The 25,306-nt window shown below is 37.3% G+C and overlaps 10 protein-coding genes across 10 annotated transcripts; 5 read left to right on the top strand and 5 right to left on the bottom strand. All coding sequences in view use genetic code 12, as the record gives it.

The window, feature by feature from the left end:
• Positions 1–62: 62 nt before the first annotated feature.
• Positions 63–3,113, top strand: AGE1 (GTPase activating protein; the record flags this gene model as incomplete). Its single annotated transcript, XM_001526685.2, has 1 exon — positions 63–3,113. One exon carries the CDS (start codon positions 63–65, stop codon positions 3,111–3,113), a length of 3,051 nt encoding a protein of 1,016 aa, XP_001526735.2.
• Positions 3,114–3,685: 572 nt separating this feature from the next.
• On the top strand, positions 3,686–5,287 carry PVL30_001532 (uncharacterized protein; the record flags this gene model as incomplete). The annotated part of the gene is made up of 1 exon (XM_001526684.2): positions 3,686–5,287. One exon carries the CDS (start codon positions 3,686–3,688, stop codon positions 5,285–5,287), a length of 1,602 nt encoding a protein of 533 aa, XP_001526734.2.
• Positions 5,288–6,550: 1,263 nt separating this feature from the next.
• Positions 6,551–9,496, top strand: PVL30_001531 (uncharacterized protein; the record flags this gene model as incomplete). The annotated part of the gene is made up of 1 exon (XM_001526683.2): positions 6,551–9,496. The coding sequence occupies one exon, from the start codon at positions 6,551–6,553 to the stop codon at positions 9,494–9,496; it is 2,946 nt and encodes a 981-aa protein (XP_001526733.2).
• Positions 9,497–10,163: 667 nt separating this feature from the next.
• Positions 10,164–14,048, top strand: SIP3 (SNF1-interacting protein; the record flags this gene model as incomplete). Its single annotated transcript, XM_061119237.1, has 2 exons — positions 10,164–13,621; positions 13,718–14,048. The coding sequence occupies 2 exons, from the start codon at positions 10,164–10,166 to the stop codon at positions 14,046–14,048; spliced, it is 3,789 nt and encodes a 1,262-aa protein (XP_060975220.1).
• Positions 14,049–15,897: 1,849 nt separating this feature from the next.
• On the top strand, positions 15,898–17,349 carry PVL30_001529 (uncharacterized protein; the record flags this gene model as incomplete). The annotated part of the gene is made up of 1 exon (XM_001526681.2): positions 15,898–17,349. One exon carries the CDS (start codon positions 15,898–15,900, stop codon positions 17,347–17,349), a length of 1,452 nt encoding a protein of 483 aa, XP_001526731.2.
• Positions 17,350–17,702: 353 nt separating this feature from the next.
• Positions 17,703–18,848, bottom strand: TGL2 (lipase 2; the record flags this gene model as incomplete). Its single annotated transcript, XM_001526680.2, has 1 exon — positions 17,703–18,848. One exon carries the CDS (start codon positions 18,846–18,848, stop codon positions 17,703–17,705), a length of 1,146 nt encoding a protein of 381 aa, XP_001526730.2.
• Positions 18,849–19,282: 434 nt separating this feature from the next.
• On the bottom strand, positions 19,283–20,770 carry COQ6 (Putative ubiquinone biosynthesis monooxygenase; the record flags this gene model as incomplete). Its single annotated transcript, XM_001526679.2, has 1 exon — positions 19,283–20,770. The coding sequence occupies one exon, from the start codon at positions 20,768–20,770 to the stop codon at positions 19,283–19,285; it is 1,488 nt and encodes a 495-aa protein (XP_001526729.2).
• A 461-nt stretch (positions 20,771–21,231) lies between these two features.
• SUA7 (transcription initiation factor IIB) lies at positions 21,232–22,281 on the bottom strand (the record flags this gene model as incomplete). Its single annotated transcript, XM_001526678.2, has 1 exon — positions 21,232–22,281. One exon carries the CDS (start codon positions 22,279–22,281, stop codon positions 21,232–21,234), a length of 1,050 nt encoding a protein of 349 aa, XP_001526728.2.
• A 593-nt stretch (positions 22,282–22,874) lies between these two features.
• PVL30_001525 (uncharacterized protein) lies at positions 22,875–23,378 on the bottom strand (the record flags this gene model as incomplete). Its single annotated transcript, XM_001526677.2, has 1 exon — positions 22,875–23,378. The coding sequence occupies one exon, from the start codon at positions 23,376–23,378 to the stop codon at positions 22,875–22,877; it is 504 nt and encodes a 167-aa protein (XP_001526727.1).
• Positions 23,379–24,050: 672 nt separating this feature from the next.
• Positions 24,051–25,045, bottom strand: PVL30_001524 (uncharacterized protein; the record flags this gene model as incomplete). Its single annotated transcript, XM_061119236.1, has 2 exons — positions 24,051–25,017; positions 25,038–25,045. The coding sequence occupies 2 exons, from the start codon at positions 25,043–25,045 to the stop codon at positions 24,051–24,053; spliced, it is 975 nt and encodes a 324-aa protein (XP_060975219.1).
• Positions 25,046–25,306: the final 261 nt, after the last annotated feature.

Raw genomic sequence — 25,306 nt, 5'->3', positions numbered from 1 at the left:
TAATCTTCAATTAAATGATCATCCAAATAGCCAGCTAAGGAACATTAAATAAAGAATTGGAAATGGAAACCATCAGTCAGTTGTCGTTTCCTTACTTTGAAGCTTCGGAGTCAAAAGTTCGGTTAAACAAATTGATTGCTACAGACGAACGCAACGAGCAACGAATAACAGTATCAATTGGAGATGACAGACTAGCACACTTTTCCACAAAAGACGAAAATGCTATAAAGGGAGAAGATATTGTCAAACTACAACGACCGCTAGAGTATACAGAAAATGAGTTTGCAGAAGAAAAAACGCAATTTCCGCTTCTTTTACAACTAACGCCACATTGTCACAAGTTAAAACTACACGTCTCACTAAGTAGACCTGATAATGTTGAAAGTAAATCACTTTTGATAGCGAAATCTCGGAGCGCAACAGACGTACTTGACCTCAGGAACGCAACAGAAGCAACAAGTACCCTCGTTACAAATTTAGAAGAAAACAGCGATATTTCCAAGATTGAATACAAAGATTTGCCTATATCCAAAGATACCCACGGCTTGCAAAAGTTGATTATTAACGATACATTTGATGCGAAAAGTCTAAATGGCACAAGGTTAGTAGTCTCCTTGTGGGAACACGATCAATTGACTGGCAATTACTCATATTGTTTTCATTTCAGTGTCTATATCTCAAAGCTAGAGCAGAATATTGATACATCTATTCATAATACTGCAAATACAAAACCTTTAAAGAATGTGGAAACTTTTAACACTTCTGATATCAATTTATTGAAAATTGGGGATTTTAGAAAAGAATTCAAATTTGATATCGAAGATGGCCCTGCTTTCCGAAAGACCTTATCAGATCTAGAGAATGCAATCCCATCGGCGCACAAGATATACTCCAAACTCATCGATGACTTTAAAGTTTTGGAATCCAATGTGCGTAGGATGTCAAGCACAAAGTTTAAGATTATTGAAGGGATCAACCAATTGGTGGACCTTGAGTCTCAGAGTCTTTTGACTGAACTCAAGTTTAAAGAAAGTTTTCAAAAAGCATTTCGACGTTTATTTGAAGCATTTGAAATCAATATTAATTTCTTTTTTGACCATGTTTGTGCCAGTAAACAACTTGTCAAGATTGAAAATAGTATCCCTGCACTCCAAATCGATAATGCAAATCAAACCGAACTCTCACAAATGAAAAGACAATTCGAAAGTGATTCCAAGGAGTACTATTCTTGGATGAACAAGTACCTTGCCAATGATAAAGAACGACCCGATTCAAAACTACTTGCAAAACGAAAAGTATTTGAACTATCTAAGTTCGATTATTTGAACCAATTGAGCAAGACCACGAATAACCAGTATGTAAATGAATTGTGTGAAAACTTGTTTCAATTTATCAATTTGGGATTTAGCAAGAGTAATTCTAGAGTATTGGATGTGAAAAAGTATTTGGACAAGAGTTTAAAGCATGAACTAATCGGCGACAATTACCAGATTTATTTGCATGCATTGACTAGATTCAATAGTGAAAAATATCAATTCAGGCAAAAAATTGAGGCATGCCAAACAAATGAGGAATTGACAAACCTTATAAGATACAATACTTTGAACCACATGAACCAAGCCGCGGTTAAAAGTCAACTGAATGATGCATTTTTGCATTTGGCAACGACGGATGAGTTTATGGTTACAAAGGAAAACTTTGATCTCATATTTTCCGACAGCATTCCACCCGCGGAAGGACATGGAACTGCATCTGCCACATCTTCTACATCTTCTTCTTCTATGGCAATTCCTGATTCTGATAGCTCAGAAATGTCTGGAATATTATTTACACTAAATGGTCAAAAAAAGCAAGGGTGGCACAAGGAATGGGTTGTACTAAAAAATGGCCGTTTGATTGAGTATGCTGACTGGAGAAAAGGAAAGACCCCAATTAATAAACCTATTGAAGTGGCTCTTTCAAACGTCAAAGCAATATCACATGATAAACGACAATACTGCTTTGAAATTTATACATCAACGGGACAACGCCATGTTTTCCAGGCTTTCGGTAATGATGATCGGAATAAGTGGGTTAAAGCTTTGTATAATGCAGGACAGTTGGTGAATAAGGAAAGAATTGAGCAAAGTGTAAATACTACAACTTCAAGTGGTAATATAGCAAATGCAAAAGACAAAGACAAAGACAAAGGCAAAGATAAAGAAAAAGACAAAGACAAAGAGCGCTATCGTGAACGTGATCGTGATAGAGATAAAGATAGTGACAGAGACAAGCACAAGGAAGAGAAACGAGGAATGAGGAGAAATGTTGGGAAATTAGTGACTGATTTTGCACTTAAACCAATTATTCCTGGCCAGCATGGTTCAGATAGGTCTGTTTCTCCAATTTCCATTACCTCCAAGATTCCTATAGAGAAAGACCATTTGCATTTCGTTAGGTCCATTCCTCATAGTGACAACCATATATGCGTGGACTGTGGTCTGTTTGAGCTGGTTGAATGGGTCTCGATCAACTCTCTAGTCTGTATGTGTGTCAATTGTGCATCTTGCCATCGAAGTATAGGTTCCCACATTACAAAGATTAGATCTTTAAAATTAGACAAATTTGAAAATGAGTTGGAAGTCATGCTAGGGTATATCAACAACCGTAAGGTAAACGAGTACTTGGAATTTGCCGTTTCTGCAAGCGAGAAATTACAATCTTCTTCTGATATTGAAACTAGATTGTTATTCATTCGCAACAAATATGCTGCCAAAAAATATATCCAGCTGGTAGCCGATGTGGACAATTCTTTGATACAAGCAATTCAAAAGATCCAAGTTGGTGATGCACTCAAATATATACTATGTGGTGCAGATGTCAACATTAATATCCAAGTGAAATTGCCAGATACGATTGATACTCAAGTTATTAGTCTATTTGAATATTCTTTAAGAAAATACATTGAGGTGGATGAAGATGAATTGAGACACAAGAAGTTGTTTGTTGTGTCCGAGCTCCTTATATTGAATGGATGCACAAATGTTGGTAGCGAGGTTACTAAATTGAAAACTCAGCAGATGCTTTCAAACGATGCTATTGATTACTGGAGAAATCGCTGTTTAAAGATTTAAGCAATATCAGAAACTTGCTTTGCATCCTTAAACCCCCCTTTTTATGTTGTGTGTGTGTGTGTGTGTGTGTGTGTGTGTGTGTGTGTGTGTGTGTGTGTGTCTGTGTTTTGACTTGCGTTGATCAAATTCCAATCTTTCTTCTTTTATTTTTCTCTTCCTTGATTTGGTTTGAATTGAAATCACCAAGACACAAAGAATTGGGGAGGGGGTTGCGAAGATGGGGAAGGGGGTAAGTGCCAGAAATACCTTAAGGAGCTTTTTTTTATTTTTTTTTTGCCCATATTTCCCTCAATGCTATTTTGTTATATTTACACAAACACACACACACACACACATATATATATATATATTTCTATGGTATTCATTTCTTTGTGTTACCACAAAAGCACAAATTGCATTTCGGTATTCATTTCAAAAAAGAACATAAAAAAACATAACTAAATATCGTTTAGGTTCCACCAGTCCCCCCCCCCCCCCCCACCAAAAATAAAAGGAAGGATACAACGGATTCCGTAGAGAAATCAAGAGAGCTAAAAAGCAAAGAAAAGGAAGATACTTTTTGGAAAGAGAAGATGATCAAAGATTCAAACTTGCAGTATGACATTATAGTGGGAGGTGCGGGTGTTATCGAGAATGCGCATTCTACACATATACCCTCACCACAATCACCTTTCAAGTATGGTAACTTGAAATGCATTGGCAGAGGAAATTTCGGAGATGTGTACAAAGCAACAGACCTTACATCGAAAACTAAATCGCTAGTTGCGATTAAAGTGACCAACTTGGATGATTCGTCGGATGATATTCAGCAAATTGTTAGTGAAGTTCAATTTTTATCCAAGTTGAGACATATCAATATCATACAATACATTGAGAGCTTTGTCCAAGATTATAATATGTTCATTGTTATGGACTATTGTGGTGGCGGAGCATGCTCTGAATTGCTTAAATATTACAAGCGTTTAAACGAATCTATTGTGGCGTACATCATCAAGGGTGTTTTAGGTGGCTTGAATTATTTGCATACACACGATGTTGTACATCGTGATATCAAAGCTGCCAACATTTTACTCACCGAAACTGGCGTCATCAAGCTTGCTGATTTCGGTGTAAGCACAGAATTGACATTAACCACAAACAAGAAACATACTTTTGTTGGCACTCCGTTTTGGATGGCGCCTGAGGTGATTACTCGAGGTTCAGCATACGGAAAAGTCAAAAAATTAGATGGATATGACTACAAGGCTGATATTTGGTCGATGGGAATCACTACAATAGAATTGGTAAATGGCGCACCACCTTTAGCTGAACATGAACCGTTAAAGATATTGTTTGAGATACCCAAGAAGAAGCCACCAATTTTGAGGGGCTCCAAATATGGTGAAAACATCAAAGACTTTGTCAAGTACTGTTTAATAATGGAGCCCGAAAAGAGACCTAGTTGTGCTACTTTGTTACGCCATTACTTTATCACGAAACAAGTTACCAGCACGAGTCAGCAGGAACTATGCGAGATGATCAAGAGCAAGAATGTATGTTTTAGCCACAGGGCATCTCCCAAACCGAAACATCGCTTGGGCTATAAAGATGGAAAAACACGGAATGGTGTTTGCGCTAGTGGTGGTGATCGAGGTCTATGTTCACGTCCAAATCCAAATCCAAATCCAAATTCAAGACCAGGTCGGAATAATGTTGGCGAGGGTGGTAAAAGAAGATCTGCAATTGAGGGCCCGAGAATGAATGATAACGACATGGAAGCTTCTTTGAATGACGCTCCTCCTATTGAGTGGAATTTCACATCTACATTCAGGCAAATCAATAATGGCGATATATCTCCAGTATCTGAGCAACTGGAACAACTGGAGCAACTTTTGAATGAATGTGAGAAAGACTCTACTTCAGTTACAAAGCAGGAACTTATATCAATACACAAATACCAGCATCTCCCTCAACCCATGCCGCCAGGGCTTATTGACTTGCGGAGCACGAGCAAGAGCTTGGACAAGGGATATATGTTGATCGAGTGTTTAGAAAGGGTGTTGCAAAGAGGACGCGACGAAAAAACCAGGATTGGGGTGGAAAAGTTGATTAGTGCTCTTTGTTGCACTGAACAAAACCATCCTGGACTATGCTATGCATTAATAGAGGAAATAGAGAGGGCGTTAAGACATTGATATAAACATATTTTTCTCTATTCTTTTTTCTTTTGTATTGTTTTCTTCCTTGAATTCTTCTTTTTCTTTTTTTTTTCTTTATTTTATTTTATTTTTTCATTTGCACATTTATGTAGCAATGAAGGAAACAACATTTGCTACTTTAGGTAAACGGATCAGATGACTATTCATTTATACGCACTGTAGACGTGCACGTTGAATAACCTACAGAATTTTTGTCTAGTTTATTAAATTAATCATCTAAGAGGAGTACCATACCATATTTATTTGTTCATTTATTGACAATATGTGAAAGGAGGTTCACTTACTCGCAAATTATTTTATCATACTTTTTTCCTTGCTTTGTTTGTCTCTATTTTTTTTTTCTTTCTTTTTTTTCTTTCTTTTTTTTTTTTCTTTTTTTTTTCTTTTTTTTTTCTTTAGATTTTTTTTCCCACTTTTTGGGGTTCCTAATCCTTTCATTTTTTGTAGCGCGTTTAAGCTTTGACACTTTTCTTCCACCACTTCCGCCAAAGGGTAAATATTTTGTACTTCACGTGTCTTTGTGTTACCGCTGCTTGCCTGCCTGTTTGCCTGTCTGTCTGCATACCCCCTCCACCGAAATCAAATCAATTCAATTTGCTTTGATTAGATTAAATTAAAATTATCAATTAAACCCAAGTCAATTAAAATTCAAATCAACCTGAAATAAATATTTATTGAATTCAGTTTTTTGCTTTCAAATACCTCCGAAAAGTAAACTCATCTTGCTTTCTACATTCATCATCATCATCATCATCATCATCATCGGAACACTCTTTGTCAAGGTAGTATATATTTTTGGACTCATAGTATAACAAATAGTTAGGGGATTTGCTGGCAGATTATCTAACATCCATTTTTCTATAATCCATTTCCTATTGTTTATAATTCATTCTCAACACCTTGCTCCTGAAAAGGTTTACTGTTTAGAAACCCACCTGAAAGCAAATTGCATTCCCCCCTCCATTAATATACATATATATATAATTTAATCTGTTTATCCATTCATACTCCTAAACGTTCTATATTTCCAAAAGTTTACCAACAGAAATGACCAATATTCCTTCCTTTAACTTACCACCCCAAACGCCACGAAGTCGAAGCTACAATGATATAAATTCCAATTTTAGTCACAATAATAGACTAAGCACTCCTTCGCTTTCTTTTGGGTTTAATTTTTCTCCATCATTCAACTTTAATAATTCTACGCCTTCAACTTTCTCCCCAAGAAAGTTCCTTCAGATGCCATCTTTGGGAAATATGTCAGAGTGCAAGACCCCAAAGCAAACTTCTGCGGAAAAGAAAAACGGTGAATCCTTGTTGGTGCAACCCTTGCATGATATTTCGCAAAGCACCCCTGATAATAGTCAACATTACCGAGAGCGATACTCGGTAACGGCTAATGACACCACCGATGGTGAAAAGGAAGAAGAACTTTGGTCTTCAATCCATACAGAACTGGTTAACGTTTCGAATTTGACCTCGATACACGAAGATGACAAGGAAAACAAAAATAATCCAAGATTCATTACATCAATAGAGGGAAAGGATAAGAATGTAATCAATGAAACACCACACACACAACAACATCATCAAACGCCCATATTACATAAGCTTGATAGTTCTGCTGAGATCTCAGCAAGAATTGATGCTATCTCAAACAAATCCAGTATGGCAAACATAGATGCTACAAGTGAAAGAAAGAGAACGTTTTCGTCAACAGTTGAGGATACACCTAATAACACAGCCGCTTCCAAAATAGCGAAATTGATGGACTCACCGCTCGCTTTTAGGAAACACAGCGTGGCAAACTCCATAGCATCCTCTGTTGCAAATGACGATAAAGTTTGGAACGCTGAACTAGATGAGATTTTGATGAAGTGCCTTTACAAGTACCGTCAATTCAAGGATGAAACGTATATCAATCAATCACTGGTGCTTAAGAGAACATCGCAAAATAGAGTCTTATCAAGAATGATAATGAACAAAACGGGAATTCTTAGAACGGCAAAGCAAATCTCGTCACGGATTTTCCGCTTGACCCGCTCAGGTAAATTGCAAAAGGACTCAAGATCACCTTTGAATATACACTCAAATGGTGAAATTGCAGATGACCACGACATTATGTTTACTCCCTTGGAAGAAGTTTCCGAAAATCAGCATGCATCGACGGACTCTATCCTACGCGATGCATTGATTGATAAGGAATTGGATATCTTGCTTTCTTCGTCACCATTAGATATGTGCATTCCCCAATCATCTCTGGCGCGTTTGGATTTTAGTATCAGAGATTTCAAGCTCACGCACAAATTCAATGACCAAACTATAGTGTTTACAAAGTTTACATGTGATACTGATTCTTCTTCAATACCATCTGTAGCGTCATCGGAGCTACATCCACTTGTGAATAGACTTGTACGGAAAACATGCTTGGATAAAAATATACCCGTTTTCAAAGTATCACACAATATTAATTTGAACCACCATTGCCATTTAGCTGCTTCCACACCAATGTCTGCAATATCACCAACTAACGTGATACACCCAACGAATCTTTCACAAGGGCACATGGAGTCCGTGTTGTCAATAGCGGTGCAGTTGACTGAAGCTGAGCCATATTTAACTTGGTACAGCTCGGTTGAAGTATTCAAAGGAAACCAAAGGCTTTTTTGCCACCAGGATATCATTATTGGTCTTTACAACCAAGAAACAAAAAAACACATTTTCCAAATCCCACTCCTCAAAAACTTTTTTGCTGGACATATCAGTTACTTGATGAATGGGGCGGCAATTACGCATGAGGAAAACATTTACATAGCTCAAACTATTTCCAGCAAAAAGGAGACGAACAATTTGCCAGATCAAAATTCAAATAGAGTTTACTTGATACATGATTTTGATGTAACTGGAAATAAAGGCTTGACCACTGTTGAGCAAATTCAAAATCAACATCGTTATTCTCGTGATGAGCTAACTCATGAGTACCAGCATCAACGCAACTTTGTTGTAGATTCTTCAAGGGACAAAGATGATAATGAGACTATTCTAGCTGACTCATCTCCGTACAAGTCCAGTAGTCCTCCGCGTTCAGCTTCAGCTTTGTTAGAGGCACATACGCCGAGTAAAAAATTACGGATCGATGTTCAAAAGGCCAATGATAGGGTTGGGGGGTTTATTATGGGACCAATGACAGCACCAGTGTATAATTCTGATGCAATCGTCAAATCAACTCAAACTAGTTTGCAAGATTTACAAAAGTTTAATCCATCTTTTAATGTTTTGAATAACAAAGTTGCACGTCCAAATCCAAATCCAACCCAGAAACCTGAAAATTCGTTCTCCCAGTCACAACAAACAAGACTTGACCAAACTGATGGTCTGGGTCTAAATCTGGGCCATGGTCAAATTCAAAATCGTATGAATATGGGCATGGACGTGAATACGGTTCAAAGTACATCGGCTAATGGTGCATTCCATCCCTTTCCTCAACCGGGTTCCAATCAGATTTACAACCAGCAGGTCTATCAAATAACTGGATCCAAACAGTCGCATCTGCAAAACACAATTACAGCTCAACTGCAACTGCAACTGCAACTGCAAATGCAAATGCAAATGCAACATCAGCCCAACCCAATATTTTTGCAACAGGTTGGACGTACAGCACTGGCCCCATTTATCATGGCAAGTGATAGATTTGTAAGAACAGCTCCAGCGCCTGCTCGCGAATTTCCAAATGCTCATAATGCATCATTCACTGGTCAGATCTCAAATCAACAACACCCAATGCAATTTTGTGCTAATAATCAATTTGATGTACCACCAGGCTTGATAAATAATTCAAATGCATACTTGAGTAACTCACAATCTACTCAACACTTTGACAAAAGTAACAAAAACAGTAATAGCACTAGTTCCAGCAGTAGCAACAATTCCACTGCTAACAAAATTGCTAAAAATCCCAATATCAACAACGGTGCTGGCAATAATACCACACGAAATACTCATCGGAACTCGCTATCATCCCAGTCTAATCTGCAGTTTAAACCCATGGAATTAACATTTTGCCCTATTATTGAGTACGATCCTTCCAAAAACTCAAAATCTATCCAGCAAAAAATCAACAACCCTGCTAAAGGCGTACATTGCTTTCCAATTAATCAACCTGTCATCTACAAGCCAAAAAAATGAGAGACAAAAAAAATAACAAAAACAAAAGCAAAAACAACACTAGGCATACAAGGTAGATTCTTGGAATGTAAACTTATCCATCCATCGTATCATCATCTTCATCATCATCTTCATCATCATCACCATCGCATACCACTATATATAATTAGATTCAGTTCTTTTCTCAGATAGTTTCTTTTTCTTATAAATTATTTAGTACATTTTACAGCTTAAAAAAGGTTTCATCATGACTTTCTCACACTCGATATTTGCAGTAATAACTTTACTATACTATTCTGCTTTATTCTTTATTATCTTTTCTTACCCGTTTGTTCCATTTGGCGGGTTCTTGCTTTGTTAAGTTCGATCGAAATGCGGAGGAAACGAAATCTCTCGCTTCGGTCTCGGTGATAAGCAAGTAAACAAACCGAATAATATATATAAGAATTCAAATAATAGTAGTATAAGTCCAATAGGTAAACGTGCGGCGCCAACGAAAAAGGAAATTTTAAATTTAGCAAGCTGTCTGTCCACATAGAATGGATAGCAACAGTTGTAGTTGATAAATACAACGATATAATCAGTGCCATTAGCTAGTAGCAAGATTGAATTAAACTTATTTGTCAAAGGCTGTTTAATTTTTTTTCAACTTTTTCGTAATAATAGATTTACAAATCACAGTAGTGCAATGACCCTCAAACATCAGCATCATCTTCCAGTGAGTTCGGATCTTCGAACCGCAATGAAAGAAGATCAGCAATCACTGTTGCAACTGCATGAAGCTGGGAATTTGCAAAAACAGATGGCCAATACTCGAAGCAATGGCAATGAGCAGAAAATAAAGATTCCAGCAAAAGCTCAAGCACAAGCTCACCCTGAAAAACGGACACAAGCTAATACACAAGCTCCAACACAAGCTCCAACACAAGCTCCGACACAAGCTCCAACACAAGCTCCGACACAAGCTCCAACACAAGCACGTATACAGAAGCAAACGAGGCAACCAAAAGGTCAATTTAAACTCATATCTGTGAGTTTTAAAGAAGCGGCTTTAGACAGTCCAAGCTTCCGAGCCTCTGTAAATCATATGGATAACCAGTTGAACAATATTGAGCAATGGCTTATAGCCTTGAGTTCGTCCATAAAAAAGCTTCCAAGATATTTGCAAGAGGTGGAGTCTTTTTGCAACTCTTTTTTGGAACATTTGGCACCTGGGTTTTTACAAGACGGATTTATTGATCAGGAGTATACAGTGGAGGCGCTTCATGCGACTATCTTGGGACTAAAAACTATATGGGGACGAAGTTTAAACGCATTTTCTATCAATCCACAAATATTGGATGAAATGAGCGAGTTCCGCAAGTCCAGAGTAGTCAAATATAGAGAGCTTCGTCGAAGATTTGAATTGTGCCAAATTAAGTACGACAAGTACTTGAGCATATTCGTTAGTTCATCTAAATCAAAAGATGCAGTTATGGTGGTTGAGGATGCAAAGCAACTACACCAAGTGAGAAAAGAGTACATACATATCAGTTTGGACTTGGTTGTTGAGCTTCAAGATATAGGGAGCAGTTTGGATCGTCTTTTGGTTACATTAAATTACAAATTATGGGAAAAGAAATGGAGCCAGTTTGCCAACAGTGCTAGCTCAGATGTCTTGCGCGAACATTGGGAGAAAGTGCAACAAGTTCAGTCATGGTGTGAGTCTTATACTGTTGCAATTGGGAAGTTGAGACACGATATGACGCATGCAAGATTGCAAGTAGAAGAAGGAGCCAACGTACAGTTTCAGCCTTCGCTTGCTCCGCTGGACTATCTGTCAAGCTCGATAAACTACAGGTCGTTGGCCGAAATTGACGAGACGGGTTTTGAGAAGCATGGGTATCTATTTATGAAATCTTGGGTCGAAAGGTCTTCAAAACCAGTTTGGGTGAGAAGGTGGTGCTTTCTCAAAAATGGAGTATTTGGAATACTTGTTCTCTCTCCCTCACAAACAAGTGTAGAGGAGAGTGACAAAATTGGTATCCTCTTGTGCAATGTGCAATATTCACCGAATGAAGATCGAAGGTTTTGCTTTGAAATCAAAACAAGTGAATTGACTATAACTTTGCAGGCCGAAACCTTAATTGAGCTCAAATCGTGGCTTAAAGTATTTCAGAATGAACGTGACCGTGTGACGGCAGCGGCTCCGGATAGTAGCTTGTTTCAAATTGCATCGAATAGGTTTCCTCCTATTCTTAACGAGTTTGCTTCAGGTGTAAATACGGCAATGGATCGCGAACTTTCGAATATTCGAATAATCAATTCAGCTGGACAAGCCATAACATCAAGCTCCTTAACACGGTATGTGGAGAAATTTGGGACCATATACGAGCGGCATTTGTACTATCAAATCCCCAAAGTCAATCCACCCATCATGACAGATAGCACAAAATCAGCAACTATAGCATATAGTTGTGTTGCGGCAACTGTATTGCCCACGGCATTAACAGCAAATATCTGGGGATCTGTAAACTGGGGGTTATATTATTTGTACGACTCCGAAAAACAGTTTGCAGCTGAGAAATTAGAGACCGTTATTGATTACGAAATGGTAAAATATCAAGAGGACCATTTAGGACTGAGCACCATATACCCTTCTTTTTTCCCGCAAAACTTGATACCATTAGACATCCAGATGCGTGCTTTATTTGAAAATGTACTACAACCAGGTGAATATTGTGTGATGTCGTTTGGGTGTATATGGGCACCAAATTCGAGACAAGAACTAGCAGGAAGGTGTTTTCTTACTACCAATCATGCTTACCTTTATAACCAAGCCCTTGGGTTTGTTGCATTGTACAAAGGATTAATTAGCCGATTAGTTTCTGTTGATTTTGTTGCACAGAGAAATTTTGACCTCCTCAAAGTTTACGATGTCGATGGAGTAATAAAACTCAAGCTATTCCTGGAGGATGTGAAACTAATCAAAAAAAAGATGACTTATTTGATTGACAACATGGCTAGTGACCAACCAAAAAATTTGAGAGCGGTTCTTGCTGCATTTGTTGAAATTGAAAGAGAGACTAAACGAGAAGAAGAGGATCAGAAAATCTTACGTAAAATCAATGATTTGTCGAAGCAGTTGTCGTCGAAAAACCTATCACATGACAGATTTGCATTCACCGGAGACACTTCTTCGATTGTGCCATCTTTAAATAGTGGTGCATTGGCTAGAAAAATTGATTACACGGACCATTACTCCTTATTGCGTGAGGATATTTATCCGATCCCTCCAAAAGCTGTATTTCATGCCATGCTAGGTGACGATTCCGCTGTTTTCAAAGATGAAACTGCTCTTACAAAATTGGGGTATTTTTTTAAAAAGCCATGGAGAAGCAGTGAGCTTAATGGCCATCTTTATAGACAAGCAACTATACCGGTATCATATGGAGGTATATCCAGTCGTTTACACTTTGAGCAAGAGATTGAGGTTATGGATGACAATTCGTACTACACATTTACCCATTCCATTTCGGAGGTTGAATTTTTTATTGGTTCGCCTTTTAAACTTACTCAAAGATTTGTAATTGTTAGCATCTCCGGTAAGAGAACAAAATTATTATGTTTTTTCCGAGTCGATTTCAAACGATATTCGATATGGAATCCTTTAGTGCGCATTGTGGTGAATCAGATCAGCATTGACCAATTTCGCAAGGTGAATAAGATGATGAAATATGTTGTGAAATCAGTGGGGCATCATGGTATGATTGTGAAAGCTATTTATTTGTACGGAAAACTCAGCCATACAAAAGAAACTGAGACAGTTGAGCCAATACCATTGATCCGCTTTGGAATGCTATTTAGTGTTCAGTTGCTCAGTGCCAAGATTACCAAAACATTGAAGCACTATGCACGCTTGTGGTTACTAGCTGTATTAACCGCTATCAGATACTTTGTCAAATTTATTAGTACAAATTTTGTTTTGATAGGCATTATCGTTTGTCTTTCTATTCTTAACTTGATGCTTGCTGGCAAGTCAACCATAAATTATTGGACGGCACACAAAGCTAGCAAGTTGATTCACGATTATGTATCGCAGGATCCATTGATGCTCCAACGTGCTGTGTACTCACGCGATATACAAGATTACATTCAATCGAGCATGTAATCTAAAAATCTGTCAAATGGTGTTACGCCGTTTTCTTTATTTCAGAAATCTTCTTTTACCAATGGAATTACCAATTCTACGTCTATTGCAAGAAACAGTTATTTCAGTCCTGAAACTAAAACCGTTGCCCGAAACCTCCGAAACGCATACCAAGATATTGGTATTAAACGACACGAATTATTGGTGCAGTTGAAACTATTGGACAAGATGGAGAAAGAGATCAGTATGGCCGAGTATACAAACTGGTTGTATGCTGAAGTGCAACAATGCGACTACATTCAGGAAAGTATATTGAGCCAGTTTTCAGGAAACAACCCAAGGGGCGATTGGACTGAATCTAGTACAGGTCAATCAAATCGTGGTGTTGAAAATATTTTGGAGTATTGTCAAGATTGTAGAGCAGTCCTCAAAGGATTGATTTAGACATTTGCATATAGAAACGAATTGAATCAAACTGAATTACTTGAGTTGAATAGTAGAAAAAATTTATATATTTTTTTGGTGTTTATACCTGTGTTTATGCTTTTATTTCCTCGATTTGTTATTGTTTCCAATTTTAATTTTAATTAATTATTTTTGGTTTTCTTCCTTTGTTTTTTTGATTTTTTTTTTTTTTGTTTTTAATAAAAAAAAGTGGTTGAATTGTTATCAATAACGTCTTTCGGTTCTTCCTTTTAAAAGTAATGATCAATTCATGGTCGAACTACTCAGTGTTATTAATCTGACCAAGTTGAATGTTCTTTTTTTTTTTTAGTTTGTGATGTAAAGACATTCTTGTTCTTGCATTAATATGATTTGATTTTAGAAGATAAAAAGTTGTCAAGAGAAAACATAATAAAGAAAACAGCCCAGGATGAAAGTGACGTGTGTGTGTGGGGGGGGGAGGGGGGAGGGGGGAAATGAGTGCGGGAAAAGTGGGAAGGGAGGTGGTGGTGGAGGCAAGGAAGGTGGTAGAGGGGGGGTGTAAAAAGAAGAAGAGGGGAAGAAAATAAAGAGGAGAATAAAGAGGGGAAAGATTGGTTTTGCAGAGTTGTAAGGCAATTATGAAGATTGGAAATTGGGCAAAAAAAAAAAGGAATTATAGCTAGCATGGTCCATCTTCAATGGATAATCATTCATCCATAAAATTATCAAAGCAAAGTAAAACAAAAGAATGATTGAAAATAAGAAAAAGGAGGACACGAAACAAATTTCGAAATTGAACTAGTGGTTTCTTTATTTGTTCAAGTCAACTCATTATGATTTGGAAAATGAGAGCCAACCCCGCAATTTTCCGAGACCTTGGCCCCGCCCTTGTGCAGGACTTAATGGAACCAACACAAGGAAGAAGTTATACCATCCTCTTCAATATCAAGGGCAAATGGTAAAACTGAATATGAAATCATATTACAAAAGGAAATGAAGAAGGACAAAAAATTGAAAAAGAGAAAAGAAAGAAATTAAAACAAACCAAAACCACCACCACCACCATCATCATCATCATCAACATCAACATCATCATCAACATCAACATCATCAATGTATCTGTGACCTTGCTTCTCCTATTTGTTTATCCGGCCTATGGACAATAATTTCTCATAATTTATCCAAAGTCTAGGCAAAAAAAAAATATAAATTATATGTCTCGGAAATAGCGTAAAAAAAGCCATTAGTAATGAGATCCTAACCAAAGTACAATTGTAGTATTTACCAATCAATTATCAAATCGATATAACACAAAATACATTTTGGTGACGTTAAAGAAAACAAAATTACTAAACAAAACGAAACAAAACAAAACAAAACAAAACATTGTTTATATTTCAATTCATTTTATTTTACTTTCTGTTTTTCATTTTGGCAAATTTTGAGCCACAACAGCATAGATGGTTTGTAAATAAAGCTACAATCCATTCCGTCAAACAAGTAAAGCTTCTGGTTCTTTGTTTGTACACTTATTTTTTTTCATTATTATTATTTATTTTTTTGAATATTTATTTCCAATTTATTTGGCACCTTTTTGACAAACACATATAAGTCGAGGCAAATGTCCCTTTCTTGACTTGAATTTCGATTGCATATTTGTTGAGAAATCTGCAAATCGGTTTATTTTTGCAAAAGCAATTATATCAACCCCAAACCAAGCGGTATCGATAACCCAAATCTTCATTACACAAATAAGAAGAAAACAATAAACAAGGGTGGACTAACAAGCACATTTGCAAAAAAAAAAAAGAAAAAAAATAAATAGATAAAGAAATAAATAAAACAAATAAACAGAATTGAAGAGAGAATGACCACAACGTCTACCGATAATGTGTTGCCATCGATTATCAATGGCGTTGATACATTCCATCCAGAGGACAAGAAATATGCTGTCAAACATCATACTAACCCAGATGATATCTTGCACCATTTTTCCCAATTTTCAATCACAGATACGAACATTTCATCTTTAGCCGAGAATGCAAAAGAAGGTTTTCACCAATGGACGGATCTTTCAACTTCTGAAAGAGCTTCGATTTTCAGAAGGACCATTGAGCTCATGAGAGCCCAAAAAGACGAATTTATAAACTCACATTTAGAAATTGGTGGGCCAGGTTGGTTTGCTGGCTTCAACGTTGAAGGCTCGATTGCTCAAATTGATGAGTATGCCTCACAGTTGTCAAGACCAGAAGGCCAAATAGTCCAATCGGGCCATAACGATCTTGCAATGACGATAAAGACCGCAATTGGCCCTGTGTTGTCTATATCTCCCTGGAATGCACCTATCATTTTAGGTACGAGGTCCATTTGTGCTCCACTAGCTGCCGGCTGCTCAGTGATTGTCAAGTCCAGTGAGAAATCGCCAAAAGCTTCCGACTTATTGGTGAGATGCTTTTTGAAAGCTGGAGTACCACCAAAGGCATTGCAATTGGTCCATGTGGCTCCTCTGGATAATCCCAAATTCTTGGAGCTGATCTTGGCCTCTGGCGCGATTAGAAAAGTCAATTTCACTGGCTCAACAGCTGTTGGAACCATTGTTGCACAGCAATGTGCTAAACACTTGATACCTTATATTTTGGAGTTGGGTGGTAAGAACGTATCTATTGTCTTGAAAGATGCAGATTTGCAAAGTGCTGCGGGAAAGATCCTATTCTCGGCATGGGCCCATAAAGGTCAGATTTGCATGAGCACCGATAAGGTGTTTGTTGACGATTCCGTCTATGACGAATTCAAAAATGTCTTGAAAGATGTTGCATCCCACATGGTGGAGGATAAAGACCACAAAATCAGTCAACGAGATAGTCTCGGTAGAGACAAAGTTTTGGAGTTGGTCGACGATGCTATCGCCAAGGGTGCCAAGCTTGTTTTTGGAGACTATAGTAGAGATGTCATATTAAAATCAAACATTATTCCTCCATTGATCTTGGAGAATGTTACCGCCGAGATGAAAATTAATTCCACGGAGTCCTTTGGACCCGTTTTCACTCTACACACGTTTGCAAATGTTTATGATGTTGTAAAAGAGGTTAATGAACACGAGTTTGGGTTAAAAGCTTCCATTTGGTCCAAAAACACAATTGGAGCATTGAAATTAGCTAAGAAATTGGAAATTGGCGGCGTCCATATAAACTCCCCCACTATACATGATGAACCAACTGTACCCCACGGTGGTGTCAAGTCGAGTGGAAGCGGAAGATTCAATAGTCAATGGGGAATGGACGAATTCATGTTTGTTAAAACCATCACTATCGATGAGTAGTATTTTTTTTAAGTCTTTTGGCTATTGATCAAGGTCGTCAGGTTACTAAAGTTACTAAGCGGTAGATGCCAATTTGAAATAGCCCAAAAATTAAAAAAAAAATCAAAAACAGAAAACAGAAAACAGAAAACAAAAACAGAAAACAAAAACAGAAAACAAAGTTAAAGCAAATAATCAAAAAAAAAAAAAGAAAATTAAAACAGTCGTTGGCAAAGAAAGAAAGTGAAAGAAAGCAAAACTAAATAAATTTAAAGGATGCGAAAGGGTAAAGTACAATATGGATATGGATATAGATATATAAATATGATTTCAACTCTAAGAAACCAACTTTTCGGTAATCCTAATCCAAAATTCTATAAACCTCTATGAGCAAGTTTATCTGCAATGTCCAAGTACAAAGCAATTGGGTTGAACGGAGGGTCCTGTGCCCACATAAGTTTGTCGAATTCCAACCTCGCCTGATTTGTCCAGTTTATCAAATCTAGATGATCAACGTTATCCAAAGTACCAATATATTGCCCCCATTTGGAGCTCTCCACGCTTACCAAACCATCATTATCAATCAACTTGTTCTTGTCAATACAATTGTTTGCTCGTGTCTTGTCTTCTTTTAATGCCTTTTTGGAAGCATTCTTTTCAATTTCGTGTTTCATAATAAGCCATGTAACGTTAAATAAATTATACCATCGGGGGTTGAATTTAGCTCCAAATGAAAAATACTTCACATTGGGGACATCCACTACATCCTTGTTAAATTCCTTCATCTTTTTTGTCGTTAATTCGTATATCGATCTCGGGCATATCTGTTCGAGAACGGAATTCTGGCCCACTTGGTCAACTATAAAATCAGCAACTTCTGAACCATGGTGTGGAGTTGAAATTGTAGTTAGTGAAACAATTCTATATATTTCATCTTTGCGATGCACCTTGGATATAAGGTATCGACAATCGAGACCTCCCATTGAATGGCTTATGAGATTAATCTTTATAGGTTGATTTTTCTGCTTAAATGTTCTTGGATCAGCTTCGTTCTTGTGTTTCTCGTCATTATAAATACTTTTCTTTGACTCGGACTCACGAAGTATCTTACATTGCTTAGTGATAAACTTGTCTAAACTTATTGCTCGGCTTTTGATATCTCCAAATGCAGGAACTTTTGCTATGAAAACAGTGGACCCTAGATTCTCCAATGCCTCCTGAATACCACGCCAATAACTCAATGAGATCAACAGCTGAGCCTGATTATGCTCCTTTTCTCTTCTCTTCTCCTCGCTGGATTTCTTCAACTGCTCTGCTGCCAGAATAGCTTGATCAAAAGCCAATTGTGGTTTGGCAAAAAGTGTCAATTTATCAAACCCAGAGAACCCGTGGCACAAAACGAGTGGATATTTGGGAGTTTTGTATTCAGATTTCAAGTGTCTATATTTCGAGGTAATATAATCTTCATTTTTCAAAATGGGCTGGCTTAAGCGAAAAAAAAGCCTAGTTGAACCCTTCATTGTCAATTTCCGTTTGTCTTTAATGGCTCTTCATTGTCTCTTTACTGCAATGTATCTCATTATCGTGCTTCATTTCCATTCAACTCTAAACATCGATTGCTGCGAACTTTTGTGGGGACAACAAACAAATAGTTTGGATTATTCATAGTGACAAAATGAAATAAAAAATAAAAAATAAAAAATAAAAAATAAAAAATAAAATTAATATTGAAGTAGAAATGAAATAGAAATGAAATAGAACTGGCATTAGAATTCAAAATCAAAATCAAAATCATCATTGGAATTGGAATTGGAATGGGGGAACAAAAATGGAGATATTAATTATTCTTTTTTTTTGTATTTTTGAGTCCTATAAACATGAAACCTATTTGCATAACTCTTTGTTTTACAATCGAAAAAAGATGGAATAAAGAAAGCGATCTTGAAACGATTCTCTATCTACCACTAATCATCTTCATCATCACTCCCTTCACGTCGTCAAAGTAATTTAAACTTTTCATTCCCAATCCTCTGGCAACTACAAGAGGGTAAAAGTCTGTTGAGAAAATTTTATGCAACTTATCACATGCGCCCAATAGCACATGATTCCCTGGCCATGCATTTGCAACATATTCCTCCAACACGAGTGTAGACCCAATATCCATTCCTCTGCTTACGCCCTTCTCTAACGCATTAATTAATGCAGCAACATCAGTTTGACCCATGTTCAACCCTTGTCCAGCAAGTGGATGTATAGTGTGTGCTGCATCTCCAATCAATGCTACTCGAGGAGCAATGTATGTGTCTGCGTGCGACATTTTTAGTGGGAACCGGGCTCTTGTATTGGGGACAAGTTCAACCACTGGCAACGGATAGTTTTCTTCCAAGTCTCTTGCCTTGAATTTGGATAATCTCCACTCAATCTCCTTCAAAACAGAAAAGTCGTTGGGGTCTTTCTCCAACACTTTGTAAATATAATTGAGGTCAACTTCCTCAAGCACCATACCTGCCGTCACCAAGTGGGGGAATATAGCCTCGTTAACTTTAAGTAGTAACTCGCTCAATTGCGGGGTGCTGGACCATACAATAGTCGCATTATCTTCAGTTAAAGGTAAAATTGCCAAAGGACCAGTAGTGAGGAATCTCTGCCATCCCACGGACCTAAAATCTTCATATTGCAATTTAATACATGCAACCACCCCAAAGCGGTTATAAGCCCATCCTCGACTTTCTATTTCGGCAAACTTCCTCACCGGTGAATTGTATCCATCTGCACCAATCAACAAACGTGTTTGTATGGATTCACCATTCGAAAGTTTAACCACTGGCCAATCAAGCTTGCTATTCCCCACCGTAGGATCGGGTTGATTTAAATCGTGGTTCTCCAAATCAACTAACGTTTCTGCGGGGCTAACGATTTCAACAACTTTAGTGCCATCAAGAATGTCAAAGCCCGCCGATGACGCATCAGTATTGCTCTCGTCACTCTCAACTTGTTTCAACTCTTCCAATCTCGCCAAGAGAGAACTTTGGATATTAATAACCTCGCACATAGAAGCCAAAGTATCTTGCCCAATTGAGGTAATATCAAGCAGCATTCTTGCAGACGCATCTTGCGAGTCATATGCGGTTATTCCATCGTAATCCTTCACCCTGTCTTCGTGTATATAGTCCCAGCTTCCCAACTTGTTCATAAACTCAATTGACTTGGGCGTCAAAGAAACTATACGGTTTGTATAGTCTGTTGGTGGGTCCAGATAGAAATCTCGTACTTTGTCTAAAGAAAAACCTTCAACTAGTGTGCATTTCAAGTGTTTCAAATTGGGTGAAGTTTTCAATGCCGTAAGAAGAGTGAGTCCCGCGGGTCCACCGCCAATGATGGTGACATCCTGTAACTTGGGAGTAGCTTGAGTTGCCAAGGATCGCACAAATCTGACAAACATTATATGTGGATTATTACAAGGGTGGCAACACAACAAAACAAGTCCTGTCTGAAAATTCAAAAACGAAAGAAGGAGGAAATGAGGAAATGAGAAAAGGAGAAAAGGAAAGAAGAAAAGAAATCGAATAAGTTGAAGACAAAATACAAAAGAAAAAAAGTAAAAATAAAAATAAAAATAAAAATAAATAAAAAATAAAAAAAATCAAGTGATTGCAAACCTGACGCACGAATACGAGGAAAGTTCTACCTACCTCAAACACCTTCTATGCTTACAAACCCAACAAGTGTTTATAAATCAACTTCAAGAATCATGTCAAAAAAAAATAAGATGGGAAATTAAAATTGAAAAGATAGAAAAACACAAGAAAAGAAATGAAAAGAAAAGAAATGAAAAAGAAAGAAGCAAGAAGATAAAAATAGATACAAAAACGAAAGGCACAATTAGATACACATGTACACAAACTATGATTTAGAAACGTTTTCCAACTTCACCTTGCCTGACTCGACCCAGTACGGATCAATCAACTTGTCCCTAGCTTCATACAAATACTTGTGTGAAGTTTTGATGGTACCATCACTAACACCTGTTTTATCAGAGATCTTTGATGGAGGCATATCGATTCCAAACACCATACACGCCATGTAAATGACAGTTGCGGCGATGGTAGTAGGTGATCTTCCTGCCAAGACACCAACTTCCTTAGCTCTTCTCGCAATATGCTCGGCTGCATTTGTCACTTGCGTGTTAAGACCAAGGTGCGAACAAAATCTTCTGATCAAATCCTCTGCAGAAGTTTGAGTAGTTTGTATATTCTCGTGGCTATAGTATGCCGCGGTTTGTGGATTAGCTGCATGGTTTTCTTGGATTATCCTATCCATGATCCGGAAAACTTTGCCAATTTCCTTCTTTGGCACATTAGTCAATGCCCAAATCTCTTTAAACAGTCGAGCCACTTTGGCTTTTCTGCATCCAATGAAAATGGAAGCGGCCATAATAGACTCCTGAGATTTACCTCTCAATGACTTTTCTTCATAAACCATCTTGTAAACTTCCTTGGCACCATCTTGCACAATCTTGGGCAACTGGTAACCATCACACATTTGAGAAATCTTCACATAAGCAGCTGCTAATGCATTGTCTTTCTTGTCAACCAAAGATTTCTGCTGGGCTCTAGTAAGTTCCCTGCCAGCTTTAGTGTTGTCGGGCACATATGAAATCATAGTTGACAAATCCTCAGTGTCCAATAAAGGATTGCCGGCATCTCCGACACGAGAAGGATCGTCACCGTTTTGATCATCATTACTAAACGTTCTCCATTCTGACCTAGTATCAACCATTCGGTCGCTCAAAACCAACCCACAACTACCACATACAATATCTCCTTCACTAAAACGTTCAATCAAGTCCGGTGGAAAGATCTTACATTCGGGACATGTCAATGTGACATTCAAATTTGGCCCCACATACTCGGAAGCCTCTAGCTTGGATGCAGATGATGCAGTTGTAGCCATTGAAATTTGCTGGTGCTTATTGGAAAAAAAAAATTGTGTAAGGGGATGTGCTATCGTAAACTCGAACTAACGGTACAATAAAGTGCTTTTGAGAAAGGCGTCTCGACGTAAAGTGGTAATGACTAAGTCTAAGTGATTAAGACTTAAGAGGAAAAGATGGTGAGTAGTGATGGTTGATGTTGATGGGCTAGTAGTCGTTGTTATTGATGATGGATGATGATGATGATGATGGTTGATGATGATGGTGATGATGAAGGTGGTGGTTTTAGGTCACTTATTCTCAGTAGTTGTTTCTGATGACAAATTTTCTTTTGCCTTTATTCCTCAGAATCTGATTCACGTGAAGATAAAAAAAAAGACAAAGATAAGGTAGTGTAAAAGTGGCAAATAGATTAGTAGAAAGTATTATATAGTTTTTGTGAAACAATTGTGTGCAGCAATTGACTTTAGATGGAATAGAATAGATGCTTCTATCTTAATAAAACTTCTAGACAATAACTATAGTAAGAGCTATATAAAAACCAATATTTTCTAAAAGATAGTGGGATTGAGAATGGTTTGGTACTACAAACCGGTAAAGACAAAGATCCGATTCATTCATTCTTGTTATTAAAAGGAACATTAATAATACTATCATCATCTTCATTCTTTTTTGGAACAGTAATAATAATTTCTCCATTCTTTGCATCATGGTCTGCTTTGATTTCTTGTGAATCAACAGGCTTATCAAATGTGTACTTGTTTGTAAAAGCACTAGCAAAACGGGACTCACTATCCTTCCCCTTTTCATCCAAATTCTGGGAAATAGTCACCAATAATGCATTATCTGGTTTGCAAAAGTGAACAGAAACATCTTTATTTTGTGCATGTGGCTCTTTAATAGTTAAAATGTAATCTTTTGGCGTCTGTTTGGTTTTAAAGTAGTCTGAGATGGATGCGTCTGTCTCGGCAAACCAATCGTGATCAAAAATGTCTTGGGGAAAATTCGCAACACCTCTTGGATATCTCCAAGTAAGATTGGATTTGGTTCTTTTTGGCACAAAAGTGGAGCGAAATCTTAATGAAGTAATGTTTTTTTTCAAAACTTGTTTAAACATGGTAAATATAATTATTGGAATTAACAACAAAAGTTATAGAACTTTATTGACAAACACTTGTAAACGAAAAGAGAAACTAAAAGGGAGGGGGGAAAAATGACTATTACAATTGAATCACCGGAGTATTTATAGCTTCTCAAACTCGCTTGATTCAGATGAAGTGAAGAAAAAGCTGAAAAGTTAAAAAGGAGAATATATGAATAAAGCAGAAAGTGGAAAGAAAAGCAAGGAATGAATTTATGTGTTTAGTATAAATTAAAGAAAGTATGGCTGCAAATTCCGGGTAGGTGCAATATATGTATTCAAGGTTCGAACAAGTTCCATTTCCAAAGCCAACAAACAAACAAACAAACAAAAAAACAAAAAAAAAAAAAGATCAAAAGAAAAAGCCAAAAGAAATAGTATTCATAACTGGAAAAGAAAAAAGAAAAAACAAAGCAAATAGTAAAAGCAATGGTACCTTTCTCTACTTTCCCCTCCTCCCTTCCCGCCCGTTCATCAATTTAATCTTAAAATGAATGCATTCTATGCGCTGAATGACAAAGGTAAACAACTTTGGAACAATGTTGGCGACATAGTACTGAAAGCTTTTGTGATTTCCGAATTTTCCGCGTAAAAAATATGTTCATAACGATCAATCTTTCATCTACACCGCAGCAGAAGTTAATTTTGCTAAAGTTGTTTGCTTACTTCCCATTTATGAACGACTTCTATTACTTCACCTCTCAAATTCATAGAATGTAAACTTCGACCTTCGGTCATCCCGTTCCACCATATTGAGTCACCTACCTTTAATTGCAATTCATATACCTTGAGCAAAATAACTTTTCGAACGTCTGCTTGTTGATCACCATTCACTTTTGTTAAGTTAACATAGCACATAAACGGGTTAATATCAACAATACTGCTCACCACATAGGATTTCTCCAAATGCTTGTGAGTATTTGTACGATACTCGGGTCTGGTGTATTTGCTTTTCAAAGTGGAAGCAATGATTGAATTTTTCTTGACACTCCCACCAGTTTCTACTCCCGTCTGCTCTTGTTTATTTCTGGGTGTTTTACTAATTTGAATACCAATGGCATAATTGTTCTTTTCCAATAAGCGTTGTTGTTGTTGTTGTTGTTGTTGTTGTTGCAGTTGATGATGATGATGTTGATGATGATCTACTATGTACTGGTAGCGGTAAAGTTTAAACCAATCAATAAACTGGGAAAACTTTGTTTTAAAACTCTCCACTAAAGGATCTTGCTTAATTTGTAGTCTTTTCTTTGATAGTCTCTTCATTTCTCGCTGGCTTTTTGGATTTGTTTCATTGAGGTGTGGAACAAGCCCGCTAAAGAGTTTGATTGCATCATATTTATCATGATATTTTCCTAGTTCGTTGGTTAACTTATACTTCAGATCACTCGGCCCCGTTGTGTTGTTTACAATTTTTTTGACTAGGCCAAAACTCGTAGTATTTGCTTGATTTTGTTCCTCCGCATGAGTCACCAACAGTCCGGATGGTTTTTGACGTGACAACTCGTAAAGTAAACTTCTGGTGTTCGTATAATTTTTGATACCATTACTTACCTTCACATGTCTGTCTCTGAGTCTATCTCTCACACTTTCTCTTTCTCTTTCTTTCTCTTCATATCTATTTCGAACACTAATTACATTTCCATCCCTTTGTAGATTTCGTAGTGATTTCTTTTCGCGTTGGTTCACGATTTGCAACGGTCGTCGCGTCACGAGTCTTTTCTCATTCCTCATTCGTTTTATATTTGCCCGCAACTGGTGTTCGCGGTTTTCAAATGGATCTTTCCTATTCATGTCTGATGATGCTGTACGTTGTTGCTACTTTAGTCAAAGAAGAAAGATATAGCTATATAATATTTGAGCTCTATATATGTATTTGTCTGTAGCTTGTATGTTTCTAATTTAGT

The sequence above is a fragment of the Lodderomyces elongisporus genome, chromosome 2, assembly GCF_030384665.1.
Source record: "Lodderomyces elongisporus chromosome 2, complete sequence".
Lineage (NCBI taxonomy): Eukaryota > Fungi > Ascomycota > Pichiomycetes > Serinales > Debaryomycetaceae > Lodderomyces > Lodderomyces elongisporus.
This window is presented reverse-complemented; position numbering and strand designations above follow the sequence as displayed.